This window comes from Sceloporus undulatus, chromosome 2, assembly GCF_019175285.1.
Source record: "Sceloporus undulatus isolate JIND9_A2432 ecotype Alabama chromosome 2, SceUnd_v1.1, whole genome shotgun sequence".
NCBI classification, from domain to species: Eukaryota; Metazoa; Chordata; class Lepidosauria; order Squamata; family Phrynosomatidae; genus Sceloporus; species Sceloporus undulatus.
In genome coordinates this window covers 191,621,270-191,647,896 of record NC_056523.1, presented here as the reverse complement: position 1 = coordinate 191,647,896, position 26,627 = coordinate 191,621,270, and the positions used below count along the sequence as shown (strand labels likewise).

At 43.8% G+C, this 26,627-nt stretch overlaps 1 protein-coding gene across 3 annotated transcripts; it reads right to left on the bottom strand.

Moving 5' to 3' along the window:
* Positions 1–4,848: 4,848 nt before the first annotated feature.
* Positions 4,849–25,583, bottom strand: DUSP9 (dual specificity phosphatase 9). Of its 3 annotated transcripts, none has more exons than XM_042453188.1 (6): positions 25,226–25,583; positions 24,728–24,943; positions 22,419–22,535; positions 20,420–21,793; positions 10,976–11,398; positions 4,849–7,587 (listed from the first exon to the last, which is right to left on the bottom strand). In XM_042453188.1, exons 4-6 carry the CDS (start codon positions 20,775–20,777, stop codon positions 7,292–7,294), a joined length of 1,077 nt encoding a protein of 358 aa, XP_042309122.1. In that variant the 5' UTR covers positions 20,778–21,793; positions 22,419–22,535; positions 24,728–24,943; positions 25,226–25,583; the 3' UTR covers positions 4,849–7,291. The 3 variants fall into 3 exon arrangements, with proteins under 3 accessions (XP_042309122.1, XP_042309123.1, XP_042309121.1); XM_042453189.1 differs by lacking the exon at positions 22,419–22,535 and having other exon boundaries at positions 25,226–25,356; positions 25,438–25,583; XM_042453187.1 differs by lacking the exon at positions 22,419–22,535.
* Positions 25,584–26,627: the final 1,044 nt, after the last annotated feature.

The following is a 26,627-nucleotide window of genomic DNA, read 5'->3' as shown; positions in this document are numbered from 1 at the left end:
CCACAACAAACTACAGAGAGCTCTGGTTCAACAACAAACTACAGTTCCCAGAATTCCATAGCATGGAGCCATGGCAGTTAAAGGGGTGCCAAATTGGATTATTTCTACAGTGCAGATGCAGCCTAAGTAAACATACAGATCCTGTGGCCTTCCTGTTTGAATCTAGTCATCTGACATGCAGTATTCTTCTCTTTCTACTACCCTGTACCTTTCCTAGCATTATGTTTTTTTCTAATGAGTTTTGCCTTCTCATGACATGGCCAATGTACGACAGCCTCAATTTGATCATCTTGGCTTCCAAGGAGATTTCAGGCTTGATCTGTTCAAGGACCCATTTGTTTGTCTTTTGGGCTGTCCACAGTATCCTCAGCACTCTTCTCCAGCACCACATTTCAAAGAGCTGATTTTCTTCTTATCTGCTTTTTCACTCTCCAGCTCCACATCTGTACATGGTGACGGCGAATACAATGGCTCGGACGATCCTCACTTTAGTGCTTAGCTGTATATCTTTACTCTTTAGGATCATTAAAGAGTAGCTTTAAATCATCAAATATTCTTATCATACCAAATACAAAATACATAATATAATAAAACTAAGTACTACTCCTTACACCTTATACTGTAAACCTTTTTTTAGCTCTTTCATGGCTGCCTCTCCCATTCCGAGTTGTCTTCTTAATTTTTGAGTGTAGTCCCCATTCTGATCAATGTTTGATCCTAGATATGGGAACTCTTAAACTATTTCAGTATTCTCATAGTCTAAATTTAATTTATGTATTTCTTCCATGATAGATTCCTTTATTTGCAGGCAACCTTTGTTGAGTCCCAGCATGGCTTAAAGAAAAAGAACCCATAAACAGGAGAGCAAATTGAGTTGCAGGCTAGAGATGCTATGTTGATATCAGATGATGCTGGATTTTCTCCATTCGGAAGAAAAAGCATCCCGAAAATGTCAGATTGGCACATCTTGAGTGAAACTGTAGCACGGCAGAAAAGAGCCACTGCCTTCCAAATTGGTAGAGATGTTTGTGTCTGCCTACGGAAAATACTGTGTTGCATTTGAAAGAAATGGATGATGGCAAAAGAGATGCAGGTGAAAGAGAGGACAGATGAAAGCCATTTTTGAGTGTCGTACTTAACAACATTTCACACATGAAAACTGGGGACATGTGTGGCCAAGGAACAGCAGAGTGTGGTCTGGATGGCCAAAGTTATTACTGAGGAAAAACACACAAGCTAGAAGAGTCTGCAGCAGTATGCTTTTGCCTGAGTTTACTGAGAATGTATTCTATTTCTGCTTAAATTATATTTAACTTGCAGCTGCACATAGACATTAGCACATCCAAATTAACTATGCATTTTCAGCCTGATTTTCATAGAATCATAGGGGCTCAACAGATGGGAGCTTTGCGCCAGCCTGGGTCCAAACTTAGGGATGTGCAGGGGCTGAGTGTTTACACGCACAGCAACTCTACCGCACACCTCGGGCACCATCTTGGCTTGCCCCCATACAGACGGGGCACTCCACGATGACATCCACATGGCAAAGCACCCAAACAGCACTGCACCACCATGAGCTCACCAATGGCACTCCACGTGTGGCCTAAAAAGAACCCGCAGGGAGTGGATTTCTCTAAGGCCTCCCAGAGGCTACAGCATTTGTTTGCTGTGGCCTCCATCCAGGGCAGAAAGGGGCAGCATCTTGCCACCCCTTTCTGCCCATCAGTCCAGCCCCATAGTTACCAAGCTTGTAACTCTCTCTCCCATATGAGATAAGATTAGCAGTCTGGAATGTTTTTGAAGAACTCGTGTTATGACTGGTATTCCTTTCTAAGTGCTTACCAGATTGTTTAGTGATCTGCTTTAGAATCTTTCTTGCTATTGATGCCAGGCTGACTGGGTGCTATAATTGCTTGAGTCCCCTTCTCCCCTCCTTTTTGAAGATGGGGACAATGTTTGCTCTCCTCCAGTCTGCTGGGACTTCTCCTATGCTCCAGGAATTCTTCAAGATTATTGCTAGTGGTTCTGAGATTATCTCTGCCAGTTCTTTTAATACTCTTGGATGCCTAGGTGGCCTTGTAGACTCAAATTCATTTAGAGTAATCAAATATTCCTGTATTCTGTGGCCGAAAAACAGGGTATACTCTAAATAAATAAATAAATATTTGCCTATTATGTGCTCTATTTCCCCCAGGTTGAGCACCATTCTCCTTTGGGGTGGGGGGAGACTGAGGCAAAGAATGTGTTGAATAGTTTTGCCTTTTCTCTGTCCTCTGTTAGAATTTCACCATCATTTCTCCATCTTCTCCATGCAGCGGCCCTACCGTTTCCTTGTTCTCCTGTTTACTATGAACATAACAACAAAAAAGCTCTTTTTATTGTTTTTAACCTCTCCAGCAAGCCTGTTCTGCTCTTTAGCTTTCCCGACAGTCTCTCTGTTTGGCTATTTGTTTGAATTCCTCTTCGTCCCCCCTTCCCCTTTGCATTTCTTGTACATGTCCTTTAAATCTTAGCTCAGTTGAAAGTTCTTTAGTCATCCATCCTGGTTTCTTGAGACATCTCCCATTTTTCCTCCTCACTGAAACTGCTTGAAATTGCACCTTCAGTATCTGTTTTAAGAAACTCCCATCCACCAGGAATTCTCTTCTTCTTTTAGTATTCCTGACTGAGTGATCACACCCAGTATTTTCCTAAGTTTACTGAAATCATCTTTCTCAAGATCTAGACCTTGTGTCAGACTATGCTTGTCTTCCCTTTGCTGATGTACTGTATAACAAACTCCAGGAGAACATGGTCACTCCCACCTAAGGATCCTGTCACTTCCACTCTATTATTGTTGGTTAGGATCAGATCTAAAATAGCTATTCCCCTCATTGTCTCTTCTACCCTTTGGAAAGTGAATTAGCCTGCAAGGCAAGTGATGAATTTGTTAAACCTTATATCCTTGGCAGAGTTTGACTTCCAGCTATTATCAGGATAGTTGAAAATATATTTTGTAATAATGCGTTTTCTCTTTTCTTGTAGCAGGTAAGTGGCCATCCAGTGTAGAGCCACTTCTGATGGAAATGACTCATAACAAATGGATTTTATATGTTCTGAAATGAAGGAATTAGATATTATGTGATTGTTTCTTTGTCTCAACAGTTCTAGGTATAAACTGAAACTTACCTGACACACACCTAGTATGATTTACAGCTTAATTCAGTTTCCAACAGTGGCTTCTTGTCTACTCCATTTTAAAATTCGCCTCTGAATTCATGAAATAACACATTTTTTCCTTCCCTATTCCACATCCTTACGTTTCGAATATTTTGCTTAGTTAAGAGATCTCGGGTCCTTTCATGCTACAGGATTATTGCATTATGATTCCACTTTGACTGTTATTCCTGCATTCTATAGGATCCTGGGATTAGGAATTTGGGAACTGAAGTAAAAAATGCATTTCAGATGATAGAATTCTTACGCAGGGGGCAATGATCCCATCCCAATAGCTCCACAGAGGTGATGAGTTCAACAACATCTGGAAAACTACGATTTGCCAGCTGTTATTTTAAAGTTGGTGGAAGTTTGTTCATTCCTATGCATAGGACTGTGGTGGGGAAACATACAGTGCTCCAGATATTGCTGGACTGCAACACCCAGCGTCCCTCACCATTGGCACTGAAAGGGTAAAAACAGTAATGCAATTGTTCAGCTGTTGGACCACAGCTTCCAGAAGTCACAGTCAGCCTAGCCAATGGTGATGAATGCTGAAAGCTGCAACCCAAAAACATTTGGAAAGTTGCTTGTTTTAAAATGCCTTTTGATTGAAAGGTACCATAGAAATTAAAAATAGGTTGCAAGCCAGTTCCTTGGATCAGCTGTTGACAATCATAATGTTACTCATATCCACCTTATGAGTATTTCAAATGCTGCTGAAATGTGGTGGAATTTGAAAGGTAGTGCTGGAGGAGAGTTCTGTAAATACCATGAACACTAAAAAGACAAATAAATGGGTCCTAGAGCAAATCAGGCCTGAATTCTCCCTAGAGGCCAAGATGACTAAACTGGAGTCATATCATGAGACAACGTGATGCTCTCAATAAAGTGGAAGGCAGTAGGAAAATAGGCAGACAGGCGGATTCATTCAAGTAAGGAAGCCAGTCTTGAGTTTTCAAGATTTGAGCTAAAAGCTGATGACCAAGGAGCTTGGAAGTCTCCAAAGGTCACCATAGGTTGAAGGCAAACAATGACGACAATACTTGAGGTATTCTCAGATGGGCATCTCCAGATGGTATCACTCAGATCTTTCATCTTCCCTTGCTTAATGGATTTGTTTTAAAAACAGAAGAAGCAGTGGAAAACCCAGGAAGATTTCAAGTATCAGTGGAACCATCTGGAATTTCCCAGAGTAAAAAAAAAAATCCACTTTCAGAATAAAAACCCATCTGAAAAAGCACTCTCAGAGGAATGGTTAAATAAGTTTTTCTACCCCAGGGGTGAGAACTGTGTTAGATTGCAGCTCCCAGCATCCCTCACCCCTTGGCTATAGTAGTTAGGACTGATGAGAATGACAATTAACTTCTAGAAGGCTGGACATTTCCCACCAGATCTACTTGCTCAATGTCTACATGCATGTGATGTTGAGGGTGGAGAGGGATGCTCATTTTAGTCCATGCATGTAATTATAACCACAAGGGTCCAAAGATGATGATGATGATAATAATAATATTCATTTGTATCCTGCCTCTTCCTGTATTGGACCGAGGCAGGGTACAGTTATATGAGGTAGATTTGTGAATGTCAGCTGGCTCGCCATGAAGTGATGGAGACCACTGCAGCCCGAAAAACAAAACCACACATGATTTCTGTTGTTTAAAGTCCTGCTTTATTGAAGTGACCAGTTGCCCACCTCCCTCTCAGCTCCACAGCGATTTACATTCATTTCAAAAACAGACCAGGATGCCAAACTTATTTTTAAAAAAACCTAGAAAGAACAACAACTCTGCAGATAAGACTCCTAACTGCCATGTAACAAAAAAGAAAAAGATAAGCATAGCTCCAGAGAAATAGACTGGTATGTAAAACTGTGTTTGGACACATATGTGTACATAGGGGCTTGTGCGTAGCCTAACCTGTACGATTTCAAGAAAATTCTGGGTCCAAATTCTGGGAAAGCTGAATTTTGTAAGCCAGGTGAATTGTGCAAGCTGAGCAAGTTTGCATAACTGTTCAGATGTTGCATAACCATTTGCATTTTTTACTGTTTTGCATAATTTATTCTGGTTTTAGTAACTGTCTGGGCAAGGGAAACTTCTCCCCACCCCAACTTTGAAATCTCATACAGGAGCTCCTGCTGAGATTATTTTAGCAAGCATTGCCCACAGGCAGATAACTATGCAGCCACATGGGCTAGAAAGTCACTTAAAAGGGGGGGGGGGGGGGAGAAGAAACAAAATAAAAAAGCAGAATTTTTAGGAAGCAGAATTCTGCAGATAATGTATCCTTCTGTTCCCCATTTCTGTGCTCCTGTGGAATTGCAGCATAGATGCAGCCTTCCAGGTCCAGAGTGAACAGAGCAAGGGCAACAGATTTGATCCAAGTGTCCCAGAATCCCTTGGATATATTTGAAACACACTGTTTTCTGAATATACTAACATATAGACAGTGGTTAATTTACAGAACAATCCTCTACTGGGATAAGTCTCACTGAATTTTGTGGGATTTATTCCTATGTAAGTGCATACAGTATTGCAGCCTTAATTAAAATGAAGATTTAAGGAATGCCAAGGCTCGCTTGCATGTAAGTCTTGACCCTGAAACCACGCATAGGCAATTACAAATGCAAGGAGGCAGGCTATGGTGCAGAGGGAAACATCCCATTGGCATTTATTACCATTTGAGTTCCCCCCACACATGTTCAGAGATGCCATCTTCTTTGATACAATGCCCTGTGTGCCCTACACTGAGCCTTGGTGCCAACACTGAGTTCCAGCCCTAGGCTTCTGAGGATAAACCGAAATTAAGTCTCTTTGTGCAAGTACTAGGCAGATGCTAGCTAGTACATATACACGCAGCTCTGGTTGCTCACATGCACAGGCTTTAAGGCACACCCAGATACACCCATGTGCCAAAATTTGCACAAAACACACATATACATACACAGCTGCTCCAGCTTTATCCCACATCCATGTAGTAACCATGCAATTTTCTACTATGGATTATCTGTGAATCCCTGGTATAAGCCTATCCCAGAACTTCCAACCAGACATAAATTTTCCATTTACTTTTTCCACATAGCTGGACAAGCAGCCGGATGTACTGCTCTGAGGATAAGGAAATGTAGAGGTGACAGATGAGGTATGGTCATCAGATGATCTAGAGCTTCATGATTCCTGACCTGGATTAATTATGGAGATTCCTTGCATGTTCCAGAACTTTTCTGGCAGGATTAACTTCTAGAACCAGAGGTCCAAGACTTAAAAGCAAAGGGTACAGATTTTCCACCTCCTTCTGAAGTTTCTGATAACCATCAGACTTGATAGAAGATCCTTAAGGCAATTTCAAAGTCTTGGGTGATGTAAAATAAGCTGGGACATCATTTTGGCTTCTAGAATCATAAAGCAAGTTCTTCCCTCTGAGATAACAGGATTCTGACTGTACATTGCTACTGTTGGAGACACCTTGATCCACTCCAGAGTTACCTTGGTAGACCTGCTCCTGCCTGGCTTCTTAAGGCCATCCTATGACATCCTATGTAGGCAGGTATCATCTGAGAAAGATACAGGTCTCCAGTCTAATTTCTAAATTATAGTTTTTGAGCCATGGGATTAGGGAGAGTTCTAGATACAATGGGGATTATTAGCAACCAGCAGGTGCCAGCCCTGACATGGCTCATGAAACAGGGACAATGGACTGTGTTCAACATGCTATATGTCTAACACAAAACACTCCAGAAACAGCAGGCTCCAGAAGAAGGTCAGGCTCTCTTGCTCTGTAGATGAGGAGGTGGAACTGAGGTGGGGCAGGAGTCTTTCTTTGGTTAATGGTGTGGCTCTGTCAGAGTTGCTGTACGATTGATAGGTACATAGCATCACTGTTGGTGCCTCAGAGAACACAAGAAGGCAGCAAAAACCTGCTCTTGAACTGGCCATTGGTCTCAAAAGAGGTGCCCCCTCCTTTCTCTCTCTGGCATGAGGTAATTCTGTTGGTCCCAAAGGGCTCCACCACCAGGGCAGGGCTGGTAGAACCAAAGAGCAGAGGAGGACAAGAAGCAAAGCCAGCACCCATGTTGTGCCCCTCCTTAAGCTTGCTACGTGGGATCCAGCTCAAAGACACTGTCATCAGTGGGCGACGTGAAGAAGCAGGTCTGGCTGGAGGTGGGGCGGCTGCTCCGGCTGAGCCCCAGGGACTTCTCAAAGTCCAGCAGCTGCCCCATGAAGTTGAAGTTGGGTGAGATGTTCGACTTCTTCCGTTTCACCAGATCGTAGGCATCATTGAGGGAGAGGTTGAGCTTCTGCATGAGGTAGGCAACAGTGACAGTAACTGAGCGGCTGATCCCCGCCAAGCAGTGTACCAGAATGCCGCAGTTCCGAGACAGGGCTTCATCTGGGGACAGAATTATAAAACAAAACGTAAGGAGAGGAGAAATACTGGGTAGTGACTGATAATGAGTTTGTTTTTAGTATATTATTTTAGTATTTTAGCATGTTAGTTTTATGTTTTTATGCTTTATCGTCCATTTTTGATTATATATGTTTGATGTTCTGCTCTTTGGTGGACAGAGTGTTATAAATGTTTACATGAGTGTTTTACTTTGCACTCCCCCTGGACTCGCTGCATCCTTACACAGTGCAGGGCCAAAACCCTGAATCTGGTCTGGAGTGTCTTCACGATGCCCGAATCTGATTTAGGTCTTCTTCCCCTTAACCCACAATTAAATAAAACACTGTTTAATGCAAGATTTCAGTGTGCGTGTGTGTGAGAGAGAGACAGTGGCAGCTACCTTTTCACTTCTGACCCCCATTTGTAACCAGGTAAGTGTGAGTCACTCTGAACTTAGAACAAGGTGCCTGAGTCAATTGCGTGGCTTGGTGCCTCTTTCTAACCTTACCAGTGGTGCTGGGCAATGAACGGGGACTGCATGGAAAGGCAGATGCCCATCACAGAACTGGGGGAAGAGAGCCAATCGGCGAGATAAGGGGCAAATTCGGAGGGAAATTTGGGGCCACAATACTTTGGGGTCAGCCCCAAGTTTTCTGGCTAATGCACATGAGCCCTGAAGTTTGTATAGGCTTTGGATACTGAGGAAATTGATAAGGGAAGACATGAGAATGAAGACAGAGAGGGAAAGAAGGACACCAAGGGGGGCTTAAATACTGTATTCCAGACAAGTGCAAGGCTATGTATATTTTCCAACATGGCAAGTGAAAAATTCTGTCCCCTGAAAAAAAATCCCCATATTTCTAGACCTTATGATCTGAATGTATACATATGATAACCAATGAAATCACAGCAGCCAGTATGATTTGTCTGAAAAACATTTCTAATGATAAAGGATGGCATTATATTCTCTATACACCACCATGTCCCTATACAGAAATCAGATTTTCTTTGTACATTGTGTGGATTGCTGTTGCAACAACTTCCACTGGGTGGGTAACTGTGTCCCTCAAGAAGTTCTGAGCATGCACTTCCCATCAATCCAACAAAATTTAAAGCACCCCAGTTGTCTATCCCTGCTCTATAGGGACTGTAGTATTCTAGGGCTGCATCCACACTGCAGAACTAGTGCAGCTGACATTGCTTTATCTGCCATGACTCAATGCTATGGAATTCTGGGAGTCATACTTTTTTGAGCCATTTAGCTTTCTCTGTCAGAGAGCTCTGGTGCCACAACAAACTACAATGTATACCATGGAGCCATGATAGTTAAAACATGAATTCTGCAATGTGGTAGCAGCCAATTTAGAAGCTAAATTGCTCAACTGTGATAAAAGGGAATGGAAAATGTTGAGATTTGTTTAAACCTGGCCAAAAGCTGAGATTTAATGCTGCATTTTCCTTATAAAAAAGGAAAAACCAGGGCCTGTATGTACTAAGCTCTTTCAAATAGTGCCAAAGAAACACAAAAATCTTGGCTCAGATGACATGCAGCTGGTTCCCTTTGGGCTCCAGTTCCAGTTACCAAACTCAGACCTACAGAGTCTGGAAGTTTGGGCACAAAAAGAAGCAAGCAACAGAAAGGCATAATGGAATGAGACAGGAGGAAAGAAGAAGAAGAAGAAGAAGAGGAGGAGGAGGCGGCAAACCTGACCTGGGTTTTTGTCCAAATTTTAAAGGGATAACCAGAGTCTTGGACTCTCCCTACAAAATAGCTTCAGCATTTTGAACAGCTTTTTAAAAGCATGGGCTAAAATCCAAAGCAAATTCACTGCCACTCTGATGTTGGAGGCACCGGTTGCTGTTGGAGAAAAGGACGTGCAAGTTGTCATTCGATGAGCAGGATGGAAGGGTGAACAGACTACAGAATCACATTAGAGAAATAAAATACATAGAAATCAGCTGGATTTCATGGTTACAGGCAAATCACCAAGTGGAACAGAATCACGTGGTGCAGGAACTGTAATTTCCAGGCAAGTGGAGTATGGCACCATGGAGTTTGAGAGGGAGAGTCAGACCTGAAATGTGCCTTAGGTTTTCAGCAATGACGAGAAAGGTAAGACTGTATATGTGACACTATGGCGAGATTGTATATGTGACACTATGGTGCCTTGTCTTTATGCCTTGTGTGGTCAACTGACCCACAAAATCGTACAAAGAAAGGTTTCATCAGCCAAGCAAAACTGAGACCCTTCAGATTAATTACCGGTCTACTTTCATTCTGTACTGAAATCTTATTTATAACATGTGTTAAAAATAGGCAGTTAACATTTTTTCATCTGCCCGATTTAATTTTAATTGAACAATTAAAAAATTAATCTAACCAATCTGTCAACTAAATACTATAGACAGCTGATACCAAAATAGCACATTCTGCAGGGCACTCCAATGATATAGTAAAAAGTAGCCACAAGGTGGAGAAAAAATAGAGATCAACAATTCATTGATCTTGGAACTGGTCCCTGTATCTGACAAGAAATGTACAGCTTTAGGATTGGATAAGCTAAATCAGATATCTACTACTACTTCATGGATCAATGGCTGCTTTATTATGGCTGCAGCCTCCAAGTAGTTGTAACTCATGGTAGAGACTTTAAGATAAATACACATGCATTAACACACACACACACACACACACACACACACACACAAAATGAACTGTGGCTAAAAATCATAAAGAACCACACAGCCCTCTAGATGTTGTTTGGACTGCAACTCCCAGCAATACTAGCCAGCACAGCCAGTAGTGAGGAAGACTTGGAGATGATGCACAAAAATATCTGGAGGGCCATGTAAGTTTGATGCCTCCCAAACAGATGGATCTATCTTCCTAAAGTCACAGAGATGGGTTGCCAGCCCGTAATCACTTTGGGGGCAGATTTAACTCAAGGGTTGCTAGCTGCCCATCAGGAGGCCCTAAACTTCTCAAAACCTCAATCAAATGTGGCAATTTTGCCCCCACAACATAATGAACAATCTTCACAAAAAACACTCCTAAAATTGGGCCAAAAAGGAAAAACAGATCTCATATTTTATCAGTTGCACCAGCATCAAACTACATTATTTCTCCAGTGCAGATGCAGCCCAAGTCTAACGATGTTGTCATACTCCAGTTCTCATCATCCCTAGCCATACCATCACATGGCAATAGCAGTGGGTCACAGCAATGATCAACATGTGAAGGGTTGCAGGCTCAGCTCTAACACTTCACAAAAGGGTCATGTAATTCGGTACTGAGCTTGCCAACTCAGAGACCTCCTTTCTCGCATTTATGACAAAGAAACCTTTTTTCCTGTAGACACACCTGGGATGTCACCCACTCCACCTCACTCACCAATGAATTCGATGGCCTCGGGGAAGAACTGAGAGAGATTCTGGCTCCAGTGGTCTGAAATGGGGATCTGCTTGTAATGGAAGTCACCATTCTTCTCAAAGAGGTTGGGCAAGTTGGGCGTGACATTGAGGATGTAGCGGATGCCCAACTTAGCCAGGGTGTCCAGGTTGGCGGAGTCACGGGCACTGCCCAGATAGAGGTTGGGTAGAATCTGCACGGGAAAGGATGGTGGACTCGCCCCTTCGGACTCCATGCCACTGCTGAGGGGCTCCGACTCAGCATCTGAGCCATCTGAGCTAAGGCTCAGGCCCCCCAAGCCTACCACCGGGGCAGACGGGGGCACAGGCGAGCTGCTGGCACTGGCTGTGTCCAGGTTTGTCTCGCAGAGGTGTGGCCACTCAGCTTGAAATTTATGGAAGCCTCCTGCAGGATAGACAAAAGTCCAGAATTAACTGCATTGTTCTCACATGATTGTAGACATCAGAAGTTCCTGTCACCGATTTTCTCAGTCTCTCCTCCGCCCCATACACAGGGTGTATATTTTTCTCTGGAAATAATCCACACAATAGATAGATAGACAGACAGACAGATAGACAGATAATGTTTATCCATAGTTGTTGGGGCTGTTGTACAGTCGGCCCTCAAGGATTCAACTGTCCACGGCTTGAAAATATACAAGAAATAAATAAATTCTAAAAAGCAAACCTTGATTTTGCCATTTGATATAAGGGACAACATTTTACTACACCATTGTATTTAATGGGACTTGAGCATCCATGGTTTTTGGTATACACAGAGGGTCCTGGAACCAAACCCCAGCAGCAGCACCAAGGGCCCAGTGTAGTGCAAAGAGTTAGTGAGAGAAGCATTTGGTGAAAAGGAGAATGAAAAGAAAAACTGTTGCTATAAGATATTTCAAACAGAGCTGTTGAGGCAGTCTTAAAAAACTGTGTTCTTTCAGAGATTTCCCTTAAACACTAGGAAGAACCTCCTGACCATAAGAGCTATTTGACAGTGGAACACACTCCCTTGGAGAATGGTGGAATTTCCTTCTTTGGAAGTTTTGAAATAAAGTCTGGATGGCCATCTGTTGGGGATCCTTTGTTTACGACTGCTGTTGCACTGAAGAAATAAAGCATTTTGATACCACTTTTAACTGCCATGGCTCAATGGTATGAAATTCTGGGATTTGCAGTTTGGTAGGAAAGCTAAATATCTCACAAAATGGCAAATCCCAGAATTTCATACCTTTGAGTCATGACAGTCACAGCAGTGTCAAACTGATTTATTTCTGCAGTGTGGCAGCAACCTGTGTCTTCCTGTATCGGACTGGATGGCCCCTGTGGTCTCCTCCAATTCTACGAGTCTAGGTGTACTGTAGTTATTTTTGTTTGTTAAATATAAGAGTGGTGTATGCTGTTCTCTTTACATTATTACAAGTATTTTAGTAGAATAATTTCCACACAAAGCTTTAAATATGTCTGAATGTAACAAAGAGCTAAATCAGATAATATTTGCCCTGAAATCCACATCACTACTCTATCCACTCCTTATAAGTTATGGACAAGACCTATCCATAAGAAACCAAATTCAGCAAAAATAGGAAAATCTGGATTCCATGACCTACAACATTTTAGAAGTCATTTATTTGTTCAATTTATGCCCTGCTTTTCTTCCAATGAGCTCAAAGGGGTGCAGCATGCACTTCTCCTCCTCTTCTCCCCATTTCATCCTCAGAACAATCCTGTAAGGTAAGAGATAAATGATTGGACCAAGGTTACCCAGACCTCATCTGCACTGCAGAATTGATGCAGTTTGACATCACTTTAACTGTGTCATGGCTCAATAGTATAAAATTCTGGGAGTTATAGTTTTGTGAAATATTTAGCCTTCCCTATCAGAGAACTCTTGTGCTGCAATAAACTACAAATCCTAGGATTCCACAGCATTGAGCTATGACAGTCAAAGTGGTGTCAAACTGCATTATTTCTGCACTGCAAATTCAGTCCCAGTGAATTTTATGACTTGGCAACTCCCTTGTCCCAGTCTTCTAACCGCTATGCCACACCGACTTACTAATCAAACTGACCCAAGTTGCCAGAGTGCTCTTAAACAAGAGAGATGCTTTTGCAATGCTTGCCTTTTTTCTACAGTTGTGACTTTGCTTGTCACAGAGGCCAGCAAGAAATTAGGAAAAACATTGAAGCTCTACCAACTTGAAGTCTTGTCTTCTCTTTTAAGGCTTCGGCAAAAATTGACAGCACACTTTCCACCAAAAGAGCTAGAAACTTGCATACATACATACATACATATTGAAGCAAACTTCTATTTTCTGGTTGCTGCGTTGTGTGTACAAAACACAGCATTGTTTTGATAAAAAATGGACTAAAGGAGGGTTTGACCCTCCCAGCTGTTTTTCCTCCCCTTTCAGGAAGAAATCTTTTTATCTGTCACGTTTACTGACACCTCTGTCAAGAAACAAGCCTCCACAATACACCTCCACAATAGATATGAATGCTTCTTGAATTTTCAGTAGAACGCCCAACCGTAATGCCAAGTGTTTAAGAACATGTGCAAAAGAAATGTGACAAAAGAATAAAAAGTACACATGGAGTCTGCTAGGTTCTGAGGTAACTGTGCCTCCTTGCCAACAATACACATGAAAGGGATCTAGGAGTCCTAGCAGACCACAGGTTGAACGTGAGTCAATAGTGTGATGCGGCAGCTAAACAAGCCAATGCAATTCTAGGCTGCATCAATGGAACTTGGAAGTATAGTGTCTAGACTGAGGGAAGTAATAGTACCAAGCTATTCTGCTTTGGTCAGAACTCACCTAGAATACTGTGTCCAGTTCTGGGCACCACAATTCAAAAAAGATGTTGACAAACTGGAGCTTGTCCAGAGGAGGGCCACCAAAATGGTGACGGGTCTTGAAACAATGCTCTATGAGAGACTTAGGGAGCTAGGTATGTTTAACCTGGAGATAGCCCTGTATAAGTATTTGAAAGCATGTCATATTGAGGAGGGAGCAAGCTTGTTTTCTGCTGCTCCAGAGAATAGGACCCAGAACAATGGATGCATACTACAGGAAAAGAGATTCCACCTCAACATTAGGAAGAACTTCCTGACAGTAAGGGCTGTTCGACAGTGGAAGACGCTCCCTTTGAGAGTGGTGTCTCCATTTTTGGAGGTTTTAAAACAGAGGCTGGATAGCCATCTGTTCAGGGTGCTTTGATTCTGTGTTCCTGCATGACAGGGGTTGTGGTCTTTTTCAACTCTATGTTTTTATGTATCTTCTCAGCCCCTTTAACATAAACTGTGCCTAGAAAGGAAAACTAAGCTAGTATGTTTTACACAAACCCTCCTCCAGGTTGCCTGGATATCTACATAGCAGCTAATAATGGATTATATAACATTATGTAACACACAGCTCCTATGGTTTATAACTTTTAAACTTTTTATTTTATTTTTAAAGGTTCTTGTCTTCAGTGTTTGATGAAGGGAGGAATGATACCATGCATTCTAGGGACAGGCCGGTCTGACCTTCTGGATGTTGTTTGAACTGAAATTTTCATCAGGCTATGAAGCAATAGTAAGCCCTATCCAGGATAGCATGGTGGGAATTGCAGTCCAGAAACATCAAGGGAGACATGGTTGCCTACCATGACCTAAGCTGCACCCGCACTGCAGAAATGATCCAGTTTGACACCATTTTAACTGCCATGGTTCAATGCTATGGAGTTCTAGGAATTGTAGTTTGCTGTGGCACCAGAACTCTCTGACAGAGAAAGCTGAATGTCTCAAGAAACTGCAAATCCTAGAATTCCATAGCAGTGAGCCATGGCAGTTAAAGTAGCATCAAACTGGATTATTTCTGCAGTGTGGATGCAGCTTAGGTCATGGCAACCATGTCTCCCTTGATGTTTCTAGACTGCAATTCCCACCATGCTATCCTGGATAGGGCTTACTATTGCATTTTCTTCTAACTGCTAAGAGATTTGAGGAGAGTGAGGAAATAAGTTGTTGAAAATTATACGCTTCCAGGCACAATTATTTGTCCTTTCAATATACACTTCATACACCAATGGAATCAAGTGCTGAATCTATCATTATCATCAGCATCATAGTTACTACTTTCTTAGTTTTATGATTGCCAGGTACAACTAGAAATTGCAAGGCAGCAGGAGAGGAGGACACAGATGCTGAACATCCCATCCTGTTCTGTTTCTCTTGATGCCTCTCTTTCTTTCCTGTTCTCACAAGCAAAGACCATGCTTCTTTCTTGTTCCATAGCAGGAAGATAATAGGAAAAGAAACTAGGGAGAAATAGTACAGGAGTGCTACACCTACAGCATACGCCAGGACAAGGGGACTAGATGTCCTAACTGTAAAGGATATGGCACCATAAAATATAGGACATTCATGAAACATGTAGGACATTACACATTTAAAAACTCAAAACACTCACAGAAATATAAATTCATGCTTCTTAGTCATGCACAAAATGGAGGACATTTTGGAATTCCTCCTGGACAGAAGGTTCAAAATGTAGGACATGTCCTGGAAAAGGAGGCAGTCTGGTCATCGATGCCAGCCACTGATGCTGGCGAAATGTCAGGAAGAAACTCTTCTAGAACATGGCCACATACCCCGAAAAACCCACAAAAAACTATGGATGCTGGCCACGAAAGCCTTTGACTTCACAACATCTAGAGGGCTTCTACACTGTGCACCTAAACTAATGGTAGGCCAAGTCTTGGTCCTGCCTCTCCCTGGCTAGCTCTGTCACACATCCTGAATCTTTCCCATAGTAAGGACTGAGGTTGGAAAGAGGACTAAGCTGAAGAAACTGTTGTGGTTTCAACTCTCACAGTTTTTAGAAAGCTGGTTGAGCACCAAACTAGAGGCAACCATAACTGAACATCTAGCTCAGCATCAGTATCTTTAGATTTCAGCCTCCTAGAGCTGAAGCCCTACTTTATTCTTTTTAAAAATAAATAAATATAGAATGGTTAATTACATATAATGGCATACTGAACATCCACACTGGAACAAAGTAACTTTGCCACTGATCACTCAGTTCAGAAGTAGACCTAGAACCCCTCTCCTACAGAGTGTGTGTGTGTGTGTGTGCGCGCGCCTTCAAGTTGCCTGGTGACTTGCCATGAATACATTGCTACAAATACTCTCTGGCTAACCAGACCAAGGGATAAATCACAGGAAGGCTTCGCCCAGGGGCACAGAGGTGGGGACTTAATATGTATTGTAACATGGGTGGAGACATTTTGGTCCTCCAGATTTCTTTTGGAAATTCAACTCCCAGACGTTCCAGCCATTCTGGTCAATGATAAAGGATTATAGGAAATTCAAAGTCTCTAGAAGCCTATCACTCCACCCAACTCTGGATTACCGTAAAGACTAGAGTGGCATGGAGTGGCTTGGATGTTCCTGGTGGCACAGTTGCCCAAAATGAACCCTATGGCACCTGTTAAAGAGTTTCCAAGGAAAAAGATACCAGCTTGCACTTCTGTTTTTCAACAAGAACATACTGTGATGAAATCCCGAGCTGAACTTTTATTTTAACCACAAAGGAAAGAAATTATTATGTTTGCAGAGCAAAGCAGTTACAACGGTTGCCACTGAAAAGCTGGCAACCCTAACAACCACTGGATCCTGTCTCTTGGACCAAATAACTGGGACAGATCAGGGACAAAGCTTGATAAGCTCAGGAAGGTGCCAGAGAGGTTTCCCAGGACAGGCCTAGATGGAGTTGCCAACTTTCTTTCATTTTTTGTCAGGGCTGCTCCTTCATCTTGTAAGAGCTGTGTAACAAGTAGCAGGTGAAGATTTTGAGAGCAGGCAGGTACAGTCATGGCAGGAAGGGGCTTCATTTGGTAGATTTTGATACTTAAAAATGAAACAAAAAGCAACCCTAAAGGAGGGAATGGGAAACACATTTCTTTTTCGATGCTGCTAGGCTGCATCTTCTTTCATACTTTGCCATGCTATGTTGCTATGAAGTGCAGTCCAATGACATTTGGAGGGCCAGACCTTTCCTATACCTGTCCTAAAGATCATAACCTCCTCTGTGGACTGCCACTGGTGCTGTCCTGGTGCAAAGAAATGTGCCATCCCTTCACAGGGTTTGTTCCATCATGCAAATCCCCCCTAAGCTGCCCAGGGATTGGGGGGGGGGCAACAACTCATTGGCAGCAAATGTTCACTGCACACTGGGGTGCATCTCCACTGTAGAAATAATGCAGTTTGACACCAATTTAAGTGCTGTTGCTCCATTCTCTGGAATCCTGGAATTTGTAGTTTCACAAGGACTTTAGCCATCTCTGTGAATGAGTGCTGGTGCCTCACAAAATTGTAAATCACAGGATTCTGTAGGATGATGGAGTCATGGCAGTTAAAGTGGTGTCAAACTTAATCATCCTTACAGTACTTCCTATGATTACCTGTGGCACCTCTGGTTAGATCATCTCAAGAAGGGGTCAGAAAAGTCCTCTTGCCTCAGTTCTTAGGATAGTCCTAGTGTTCCAGTAGAAGTCACAAACCTATGAGCTGATTCTACATTTAGGGCAGCCTCTTTCCAATCTGGCACCATCCACATGTCTCGGACTACAACCTCCATCATCGACAACCAGCATAGGCTGGGATGATGACATGCAGAATCCAATGTGGCTGGAGGACTTCAAGCTAAGCGTAAAATCACTGTCTAAGGTTGGTTGCCAAGAGATGCAGTAAGACTGCCTGTCCCTTTTCTTTTTGTTTCTGATATTATTAATGGGATGGGCAGGCCTTTAAGCCACACGTAGCACCATGTGGTGGTGAATTCCCCATTTCTCAATAGGGAGATTCACTCTCCCTTCCCTGCCCTGTTCAAAACTGTGTCCTGTCTTGCACTGAGCTACTAGGGAACCAATGGGCTTGTTCCATCATGCAAACGCAGCTTCATGGTTTCCTTGCTTCTTCCAGTTATTTCCTCCTAACATAGGGGTGAGTGACCACATAGCCCTCCAGATGCTGTTGGACTGCAGTTTCCATCATACCCTAATTCTCACTATGCTAGCTAGGACCAATAGGAACTGCAGTCCAATAACATCTGGAAGGCCACACAATCCTCATTTCTGTTTTAGTAGAGTTCAAAACTTCCATTCTCTTTCACCAAAAGGACCACTATTTGCAAGCAGTGTGTTTTTGTGATATAACTGGAGTCTCAACTGTGCCATGCAAGTCCAACAAAGAACAAACCAAAGTAGTTTTGTAGGCCTTAAGAAAAAAACCTTAAAATTTGTATTAATGTACTAGGCTAACTAAAAGGGCACATAGATTATTTTTGTGTAAAATCTGTTATATTTTTCTATTTTTTTTTAAAAGAACCCTTTTATTTATTTTTATATTTAAATTGCATATGCAATTTGATGTTTTTTTTCCTTTTTGTTTGAAGAATACAGATATCGTATAGACATGTGCAAATGTTTGAGACTATTGGTTCTGTTTAACAGGCAAGATCATAAGCTTGGAAATCGCAAAAGCTTACACATTTGTGGTGTGTTATTATATGGAGGACTTAATAAAGCTGTATAATATCAACATGGATCATGGGATTTTTCTTTAGGATAACCAGCTACCTTTGTTCTTTTGTGACCTGAAGAAAACTGAATCCAGTAGTTCAACAACGGGACCCTATACTGCAGCAAAACAAGCCACAGGTTTGTCTAGGCCAAGGAGCAGTAAAGTGCAGCAACTCCAATCAGTCCTTGCTTACACAGTCAATGGTGAGGAATGCTGAATGATCCAGTTCATCAACTGCTGGTGGGCCAGATGATCTTCACCCCAGGTTTGAACCATCACAAAGACAAAAATTCATTCTTTCCCTCCAACCCCTGAACTGAGCAAAATGGTTCTCCCACAACTTCTGTTCACCATGGCCCTTGCATTTGCCCTTCCCATGTTCCCACTACATCCTACACCAGAAATCCTGTTTATCACTACCGCCAGGAAGACAACATATCACTCTTCAGGAAGGTACAGATTAAGAATCATCTCCCAATTCCAGTGTAGTGGTTAGAGCAAAAATAAAGAAAGAACATGTGGTCCTCCAGATGTTGTTGGACTGAAACTCTCACCATCCCTCACCACTGGTGGTGCCGATGAGGGCTGAGGCAAGCTGAAGACTCACAATACCCAAGAGGGCCATGGGTTTGCCCACACCTGGATGAGACTGCTAGAAAGGACTTAGGGAAACTAGGTTGGAGCTCCTATCGAGCAATGAAACTCACTGGATCATAGAATCATAGAGTTGGAAGAGACCACAAGGGACATCCAGTCCAACCCCCTGCCATCAGGGATGACCCTGAGCAAGTCACACACACTCTCTCAGCTTGACCTACCTCACAAGACTGTTGCTATGAGGATAAAGTGGAGGAGCGTGACTGACCCAAGCTCACTAGAAGAAATGCAGGATTCAATGGAAAATTTTTTTAAAAAATCACACCTACAGAGGACCTCTCTGCAATTTGTTAGCCATATTGTGGGTTTTGCCTTCCCCCTAAGAGGAAAGGTGAGTTCCATGCCAGCGGGGTGGTAAATCCATTCTGGGTTTTAGTTTGACCCTCAAGGGAGATATACAAGGCTCTGAGTATTTTTGTGGGGGCGAGACCCAGCTTGGCATAGCAGTTTCTGTTAGACTATGACTCTGGAGACCAAGGTTTGATTCCCAGCTCAGCCATGAAACCTACTGGGTGATCTTGTGTAAGTCACACTCTATCAGCCTCAGGGGAAGGCAACATTGCCTTAGGGTCACCATAAGTTGTAAATGATTTGAAGGCACACAACTACAACTACAAAGGTTTCAGCACCTTGGACAGCTCCTTTAAAGTTTGGACTTAAACATGAGTGTGTCCAGAGAAGGGCAACCAAAATGGTGAAGGGTCTGGAAACTATGCCCTATGAGGAGAGGCTTGGGGAGCTGGGTATGTTCAGCTTGGAGAAGAGATAGTTAAGAGGGGATATGATATCCCTGTTTAAGTATTTGAAAGGGTGTCATATTGAGGATGGAGCAAGCTTGTTTTCTGCAACTGTAGAAAGTAGGAACTGTAGCGATGGATTCAAACTAGAGGAAAACATTAGGAAGAACTTCTTGACAAAAAGAGCTGATTGACAGTAGAGGTGGAGTCTCCTTCTCTGGAGGTTTTTAAACAGAGGCTGGATGGCCATCTGTCTGGGGTGCTTTGATTGTGGATTCCTGCATGGCAGTGGGTTGTACTGGATGGCCCTTGAGGTTTCTTCCAATTCTATGATTCTATGATAAGGGCAATTTACCAACCTATAGACACGGAAGCTACCTGCTGTCCCAGGAATAGAGTAAATATAGAACACCCTTCCCCCCGGTTTATTTTCTCCTTCTGCAAACACGACTTCCTCCCACACACCTACCCTGCAGGTAGTAGGCTGAGCATCCTTCCTCCCGCAGCTTCTGCAGCAGTGTCACCAACACTGAGTCCTCATCGTCCTCTTGGCTCCGTGGTTGAGGAAGTTGGACTGTTCCCTCATCGTATAGCAAGACAGGATGGTCCCCGAGGCCCTGCGGGGGTGCAGGCAGCAAGGATCGGACAGACAGGTTCCCCTTACGGAGACGCCGGAGGAGCAACCCTGGGAGGGCTACACTCAGGGCCCGTTCCACGTGGGAAGAGTCATACAGCTCTCGGCTGCGGCAGTCGAGGATGTGGAGGCATGGAGAAGGGGACGTCAATTCACCCCTTAGCCACGACGTGGACTTGCCCAGGTCTTCCATGTAGGCACCGGCCACGGGTCTGGCGGGCCAGAGGAGTTCACACTTGTTCTGGCCAACCCACAGACCACTTGTTCCAATGGCATAAGAGGTAAGCCAGCACCAGGAGAGCTACTCTGTTTTTTCACTCCTGCAAAAAGTATCTTTTTGTGCAGGGGAAAGAGGCGTATGTTTTCACCCAGAGGGCAGGAGACTGTCCTCAAGCTCAAGATTTAAAGTCCCCTATTTTTACCCCTGAGAAAATAGTTCCTATCTCATGTTGCCATAGCCGGAGGTCTCATCCTCTCCATTGCAGAGAAACCACTTTGGCTAGGAAGGTAGGAAGAAGGCAGCATGGGGCACGACTGTGTGAACAGAAGGCATCCTTCAGTCTCTCTCTGTGGTGAGAGGAAAGGTCCTACAGCTTCTGAAAACCATGGATGTAGGTACTAAGCAACTGCTGGCCTCTGGGAATGAGGAGGGTCAAAGGTCTGGAGGATGAGGAGGTCTTATGAAGAACTTTCTTGGTATAGTTGGTTCTCTGAGAAGCAAAAGCAGCTTCCTACACACTTTGCTTTGGATCCTGGCTGGACTTTCACTTCTTCTCTCTATTCCTTACAGGTGCAGCCAGGCAAGGGAATGGCCATCCAGAGGTAGCCAGACATCCTTCTTCTGTGTAAACCCAGCCAGTTTTATCTTTCCCTCAACAAAATAAAATCCCTTGCCCACAGCTTTCAGAGTTGCCAGCCACTGTTTTTGGCCTGGTCTGCAGAAACTCCTCCTCAGATCTGTCCAACTGCAGTCTACCCGATGCCGGAGGAGAGGATGTGTTGGGGCAGAGACCGAGGGGGAGCGGCTCTGTAGTAAGCATGCATCCAGATAAGGTCTTAGGGGAAAGGGAAACGAAGAACCACAAGAGAGAAAGAGAGTGATCAAGAAGCAAGCAAGCGTGGTTTGCTCGAGGTTTCAGGAGCAATGCTTCAGGGTCCCAGAGAAGAACGGCTTGTGATTGTGGCTTTGTAATCCATCATAGGATGAACCTGCAGTGAGAAAGCAAAGGAGAGGAATGAGCCTGGGAAAAAGAGACACTGAGAGAGAAAGAGAGAGAGAACAAGCAGCAGGGGTGAGGGAAACACGGGAAGTGCGTGTTCCCTTCCTGGCACCTTGCTGTCCCCCTGCATCCTGGCCAGATGCTGACGAGAGACTTCCTGGCAACCGGAGGGAAGACGGCAGCCACTGCCAAGAGCTGGATGACAACACACAGGCTGTGTGGGGAACATGGCAGGAACTCTGGGCTTTCGTTACTGAAGAAGAAAGAAAGAGGGAGCGGATGCAGACCTGCTGATCTGTCACCTCTTTAACCCTGGAAGCCTTTGAGTCTGTGGACTCTCTGGGGTGATTTGGAAAGAGGCACCCTGCAGTTGCTCAGGGAAGCTCTCTGCCCAGGACCAGGGTACAAGAAGAATGCATTTTGCATGCAGAATATATCAGATCTACCGTACGTACTCGACTGTAAGTCAATCTCAGGTATAAGTCGAGAGCATGTTTTGGGGCCAATATTATGGATTTTGATATGACCCGTGGATAAGTCAAGGGCAAAACTTAGGGGCATGTAACAAAGGATCTAAAGGATGAAGCAAAAGAAAACTTTGCCAAAGAACTTACAAAATTCCAGAAGGCATAACTGTTAGTGCTCACACTAGAGACTGGATAGATGAATAGAGAGGGGGTCAGTGCTTCCAGGACATATTACGCTCTTGCCTTTCACCAAAGGATGGTTCCCTTTTTAAAAAGAAGTTATAGTACATTACTTACAGTACTTGCATTCACCTGTGGATAAGTTGACTCAGGTTTTTGGGTTCAATTTTTAACCAAAATTTCTAGACCTATACATCTATACAGTAATCCCCAGTATTTCCAGGTACAGTTAAGAAACACACACACACACACACTAAAAACTCTGGAGAGATGCTACAAAGAACAGGGAGGAGAGTCCTACAGGCCTCCAGACTTTGTTGGATTGCACCTCCCATTGTCCCTCACCACTGGTTCTGCTAGCCTGGGCTGCTAGGAACATTTGAAGGGCTGTCTAATTCCCAACCAAAGGAGCCTGAGGTTTTACTCAAGCAAATGGCCCTGCTAGTGAAGGCCAAGCATGGTTGCACCCACCTCCATCAACAGGGGGCACACTCTGCCAATTCACTTGATGCAAACCAGGCAGCATGTTTATTGTACATATTTGAAATATTCAAATCCCTCCTTTCACTTCAAGGATCCTAAGGTTTGAAGCATGATTTCTCAACCAGGGTTCCCTGGAACCCTAGGGTTTCATATGAGGTTGCTAGACACTGGGGGGAAATGCATTTATTTTTAGGAACTAGAGATATAATAATGTTTATGCAGGGGTTCCATGAGGTGAAAATTATTTCAAGGCTTCCTCCAGAGTACAAAAGTTGAGAAAGGTTAGGTTAGGGTGAAAGAGAGAGTGGCTGGTCCAAAGTCACCCCATGAGCTTCATTGCAGGCTGAGGGTGTAAACCTGTGTCTCTCGAGCTCAACAGTTCCCAGGTTTTGGACTTCAGCTTCCAGGATTCCTGGTTGCTGGCCAAGTTGGCTGGGGCTTCTGGGAGCTGAAGTCCAAAACACCTGGATGTTGAATGGAAAGGTGAACAAGGCCTATGTCCAAAGGTCCTGATCAATGTCAAGGTCTTAGATATCAGGAGACAGAAACCAATTAGGGGGCAAGGGTTGCTAGTCCCATGTCTTACTGTGCAATTGCACAGGCTTCTGTAACCACTAGTCTTAAGGGCCGTTGAGTGGGTAAATAATAATAATAACAACAATAATGGCACTCTTCCTATGTCTTTTAAACTGATGTTGTTTGTCTGTTTCCTGCTTTGATCCATGGGGTGAAGTAGGCAAGAAATCATCATCATCATCATCAATTACCACAAGTTAAAAAGACACTTCTCATGTCTTTTTGACTGATGTTGCCAATACTTGTTCCCTGCCCTGATCCAAGAGAGGCAGGTAAGAAATAGAAGAAGAAGAGGGAGGAGAAGTAGTAAACTAGTAGTTCATATTAGTTAAAAAGACATGATGAAAGTGCCTTAACAATAACAATAACAATAATGACACTCTTCTCGTGTCTTTTTAACTGATGTTATTAATAGTTGTTCCCTGCCTTGATCCAAGGGGAGAGGTATGTAAGAAATAATAATAATAATAATAATAATAATAATACATTAACATCAGTTAAAAAGACATGGGAAGAGTACCATAATAATGGGTTAACAAGATATGGGAAGAGTATTATTCTAAGGCACTCTTCTCATGTCTTTTTAGCTGATGTAAATAGTTGCTCCCTGCCTTGATCCAGAGAGGCAGGTAAGAAATAGCTACAACAACAACAGCAACAACAACAACAACAACAACAACAGATTAACAAGAGATGGGATGGGAAGAGTGTCATTATTATTATTATTATTATTATTACTACACTCTTCCCATGTCTTTTCATTATGTATTATTATTGTTAATAGTTGTCCCCTGCCTTGGGAGAGACAGGTAAGAAATAATAATAATAATAATAATAATAATAACAACAACAACAACAACAATAATGTTAACAAGACATGGGAAGAGTATCATCATCATCATCATCAATAAGGCACTCTTTAATGCCTTTTTAACTGCAGTTGTTAACAATTGTTCCCTGCACTGATCCAAAGGGAGAGGAGGGTAAGGGACAACAACAACAACATCAACAACAGCAATGACACTCTGCTTGTCTCTGGATTGCTGTGGTTAGTGGTAAGAACAACTGCTGCTAGTGATAATTGAGATCATTCATTATATAATTAATAATTACTAGCAGTAATGAGGAGGGGGCAGTAATCCCAAAGCATCTGAAGGCAGTGGCTGAACCCTTACATTATCCCCTCCCCTTGCTTCTCCAGGTCAACATCTTCTTACCCTTCTGCCGCCTCGGCTCCCTTGGCAGCCTGCTCCGTGGCAACGGCCCGCTTCCATCCCGCGACAAGTGGCCGTGCGGACGCCAGGGCCCTGGCTAAGTCCTCCTCCTCCTCCTCTTTTGCAGCAACAGCAGCAGCAGCAGGAGCTCTCGGTCCGTCCTCCTCCTCCTCTTCCATCCGCTGCAGGAGAAGAAGGGAGGATGGAGGAGGAAAAACTCTAGGAAGGAAGGAAGGAAAAGGAAAGAAAAAAGTTAGAGGGAGGGAGGGAAGAAGATAAAGGAAAGGAAGGGATGGAAAGGAAGATAGAGGGAGGGAGGGAAGGGAAAGGAAAGAAAAAGGAAGATAGAGGGAAGGAAGGAAGGGAAAGAAGATAGAAGGAAGGAAGGGAAAGAAAGGGGAGGAAGATAGAGGGAAGGAAGGAAGGAAGGAGGAAGGGAGGGAAGGAGGAGGACAAGGCCCAGCAAAATGGAGGACAGGGCCCCAGAACAGCTCCACTCACAAAAATGGAAATGCCTGCTTCTTAAGTCATGCTCAGGATGGAGGACACTCCAGGGGAAAACTAAAGGAGGACAAGACGCAACCACAGCTCCACACACTCCTAGAAATGGAAAGCCATGCTCCTTAGTCCTGCTAAAAATAAAACAAAATAAAAATGGGAGGAAGTCCGGGAAAGGGAGGACGCGTCCGGGAAAAGGAGGACGGGAGGGCAACCTGGGGCTAGGAGGAGGACTTTGTCTTTTAGGATCCCACAGAAAAGGAGGCAGGAAGGGAAGAAGGAGAGATGGGGAGACGGTTCTTCCCAGCCTTCTTGCTTTGCTAGAGAGACGTCCTCCACCATCCGCTCCCTCCGCCGCCTGGCCGGCCACTGACAATCTCCACGTGGTGGCTGTGTACAGCATCTGGGAGGCCACGCCCACCGCCCTCCTCATTGGCTCCCTTACTCTATGGGAAGGCGGGGCTAAGGGGATGCCCGGGAGCGCGCGCCGAGGGGAAGGCTGTGATTGGTTATGGCGCATCCTGGCTGGGGCTTCTCTCCTGGCTCTGCTGCTGTGCCCTGGCAGAGTGTGCGGTTCTGTCCTGGGCCCAGGGCTATTCAATGACTTGGAGGACAGAATTGGGGGCATACTTATCAAATTTGCAGATGACACCAAATTTGGAGGAATAGCTAATAACCCAGAGGACAGGATCAAGATTCAAAATAACCTGAACAGATTAGAAAGATGAACCAAAACTAACAAAATGAACTTCAACAGAGAGAAATGTAAGGTACTGCACTGGGGGGGGGGATGCAATGCACAGATATAGGATGGGGGACACCGGCTTAAGGAGACTACATGTGAAAGGGATCTAGGAGTCCAAGTAGACCACAGGTTGAACATGAGTCAACAGTACGACGCGGCAGCTAAAAAGGCCAATGTGATTTTAGGTTGCATCGATAGAAGTATAGTGTCTAGATCAAGAGAAGTAATAGTGCCACTGTATTCTACTCTGGTCAGGCCCCACCTGGAATATTGTGTCCAGTTCTGGGCACCACAATTTAAAAAGGACATTGAGAAACTGGAGCGTGTCCAAAGGAGGGCGACTAAAACCATGCCCTATGAGGAACGACTGAGGGAGCTGGGGATGTTCAGCCTGAGAAGAGAAGGTTAAGAGGTGATATGATAGCCCTGTTTAAATACTTGAAGGGATGTCATATTGAGGAGGGAGCAAGCTTGTTTTCTGCTGCTCCAGAGACTAGGACCCGAAGCAATGGATGCAAACTGCAGGAAAAGAGATTCCAGCTCAACATTAGGAGGAACTTCCTGACAGTAAGGGCTGTTCCACAGTGGAACACTCTCCTTCCTCGGAGTGTAGTGGAGTCTCCTTCCCTGGAGGTCTTTAAACAGAGGCTGGATGGCCAT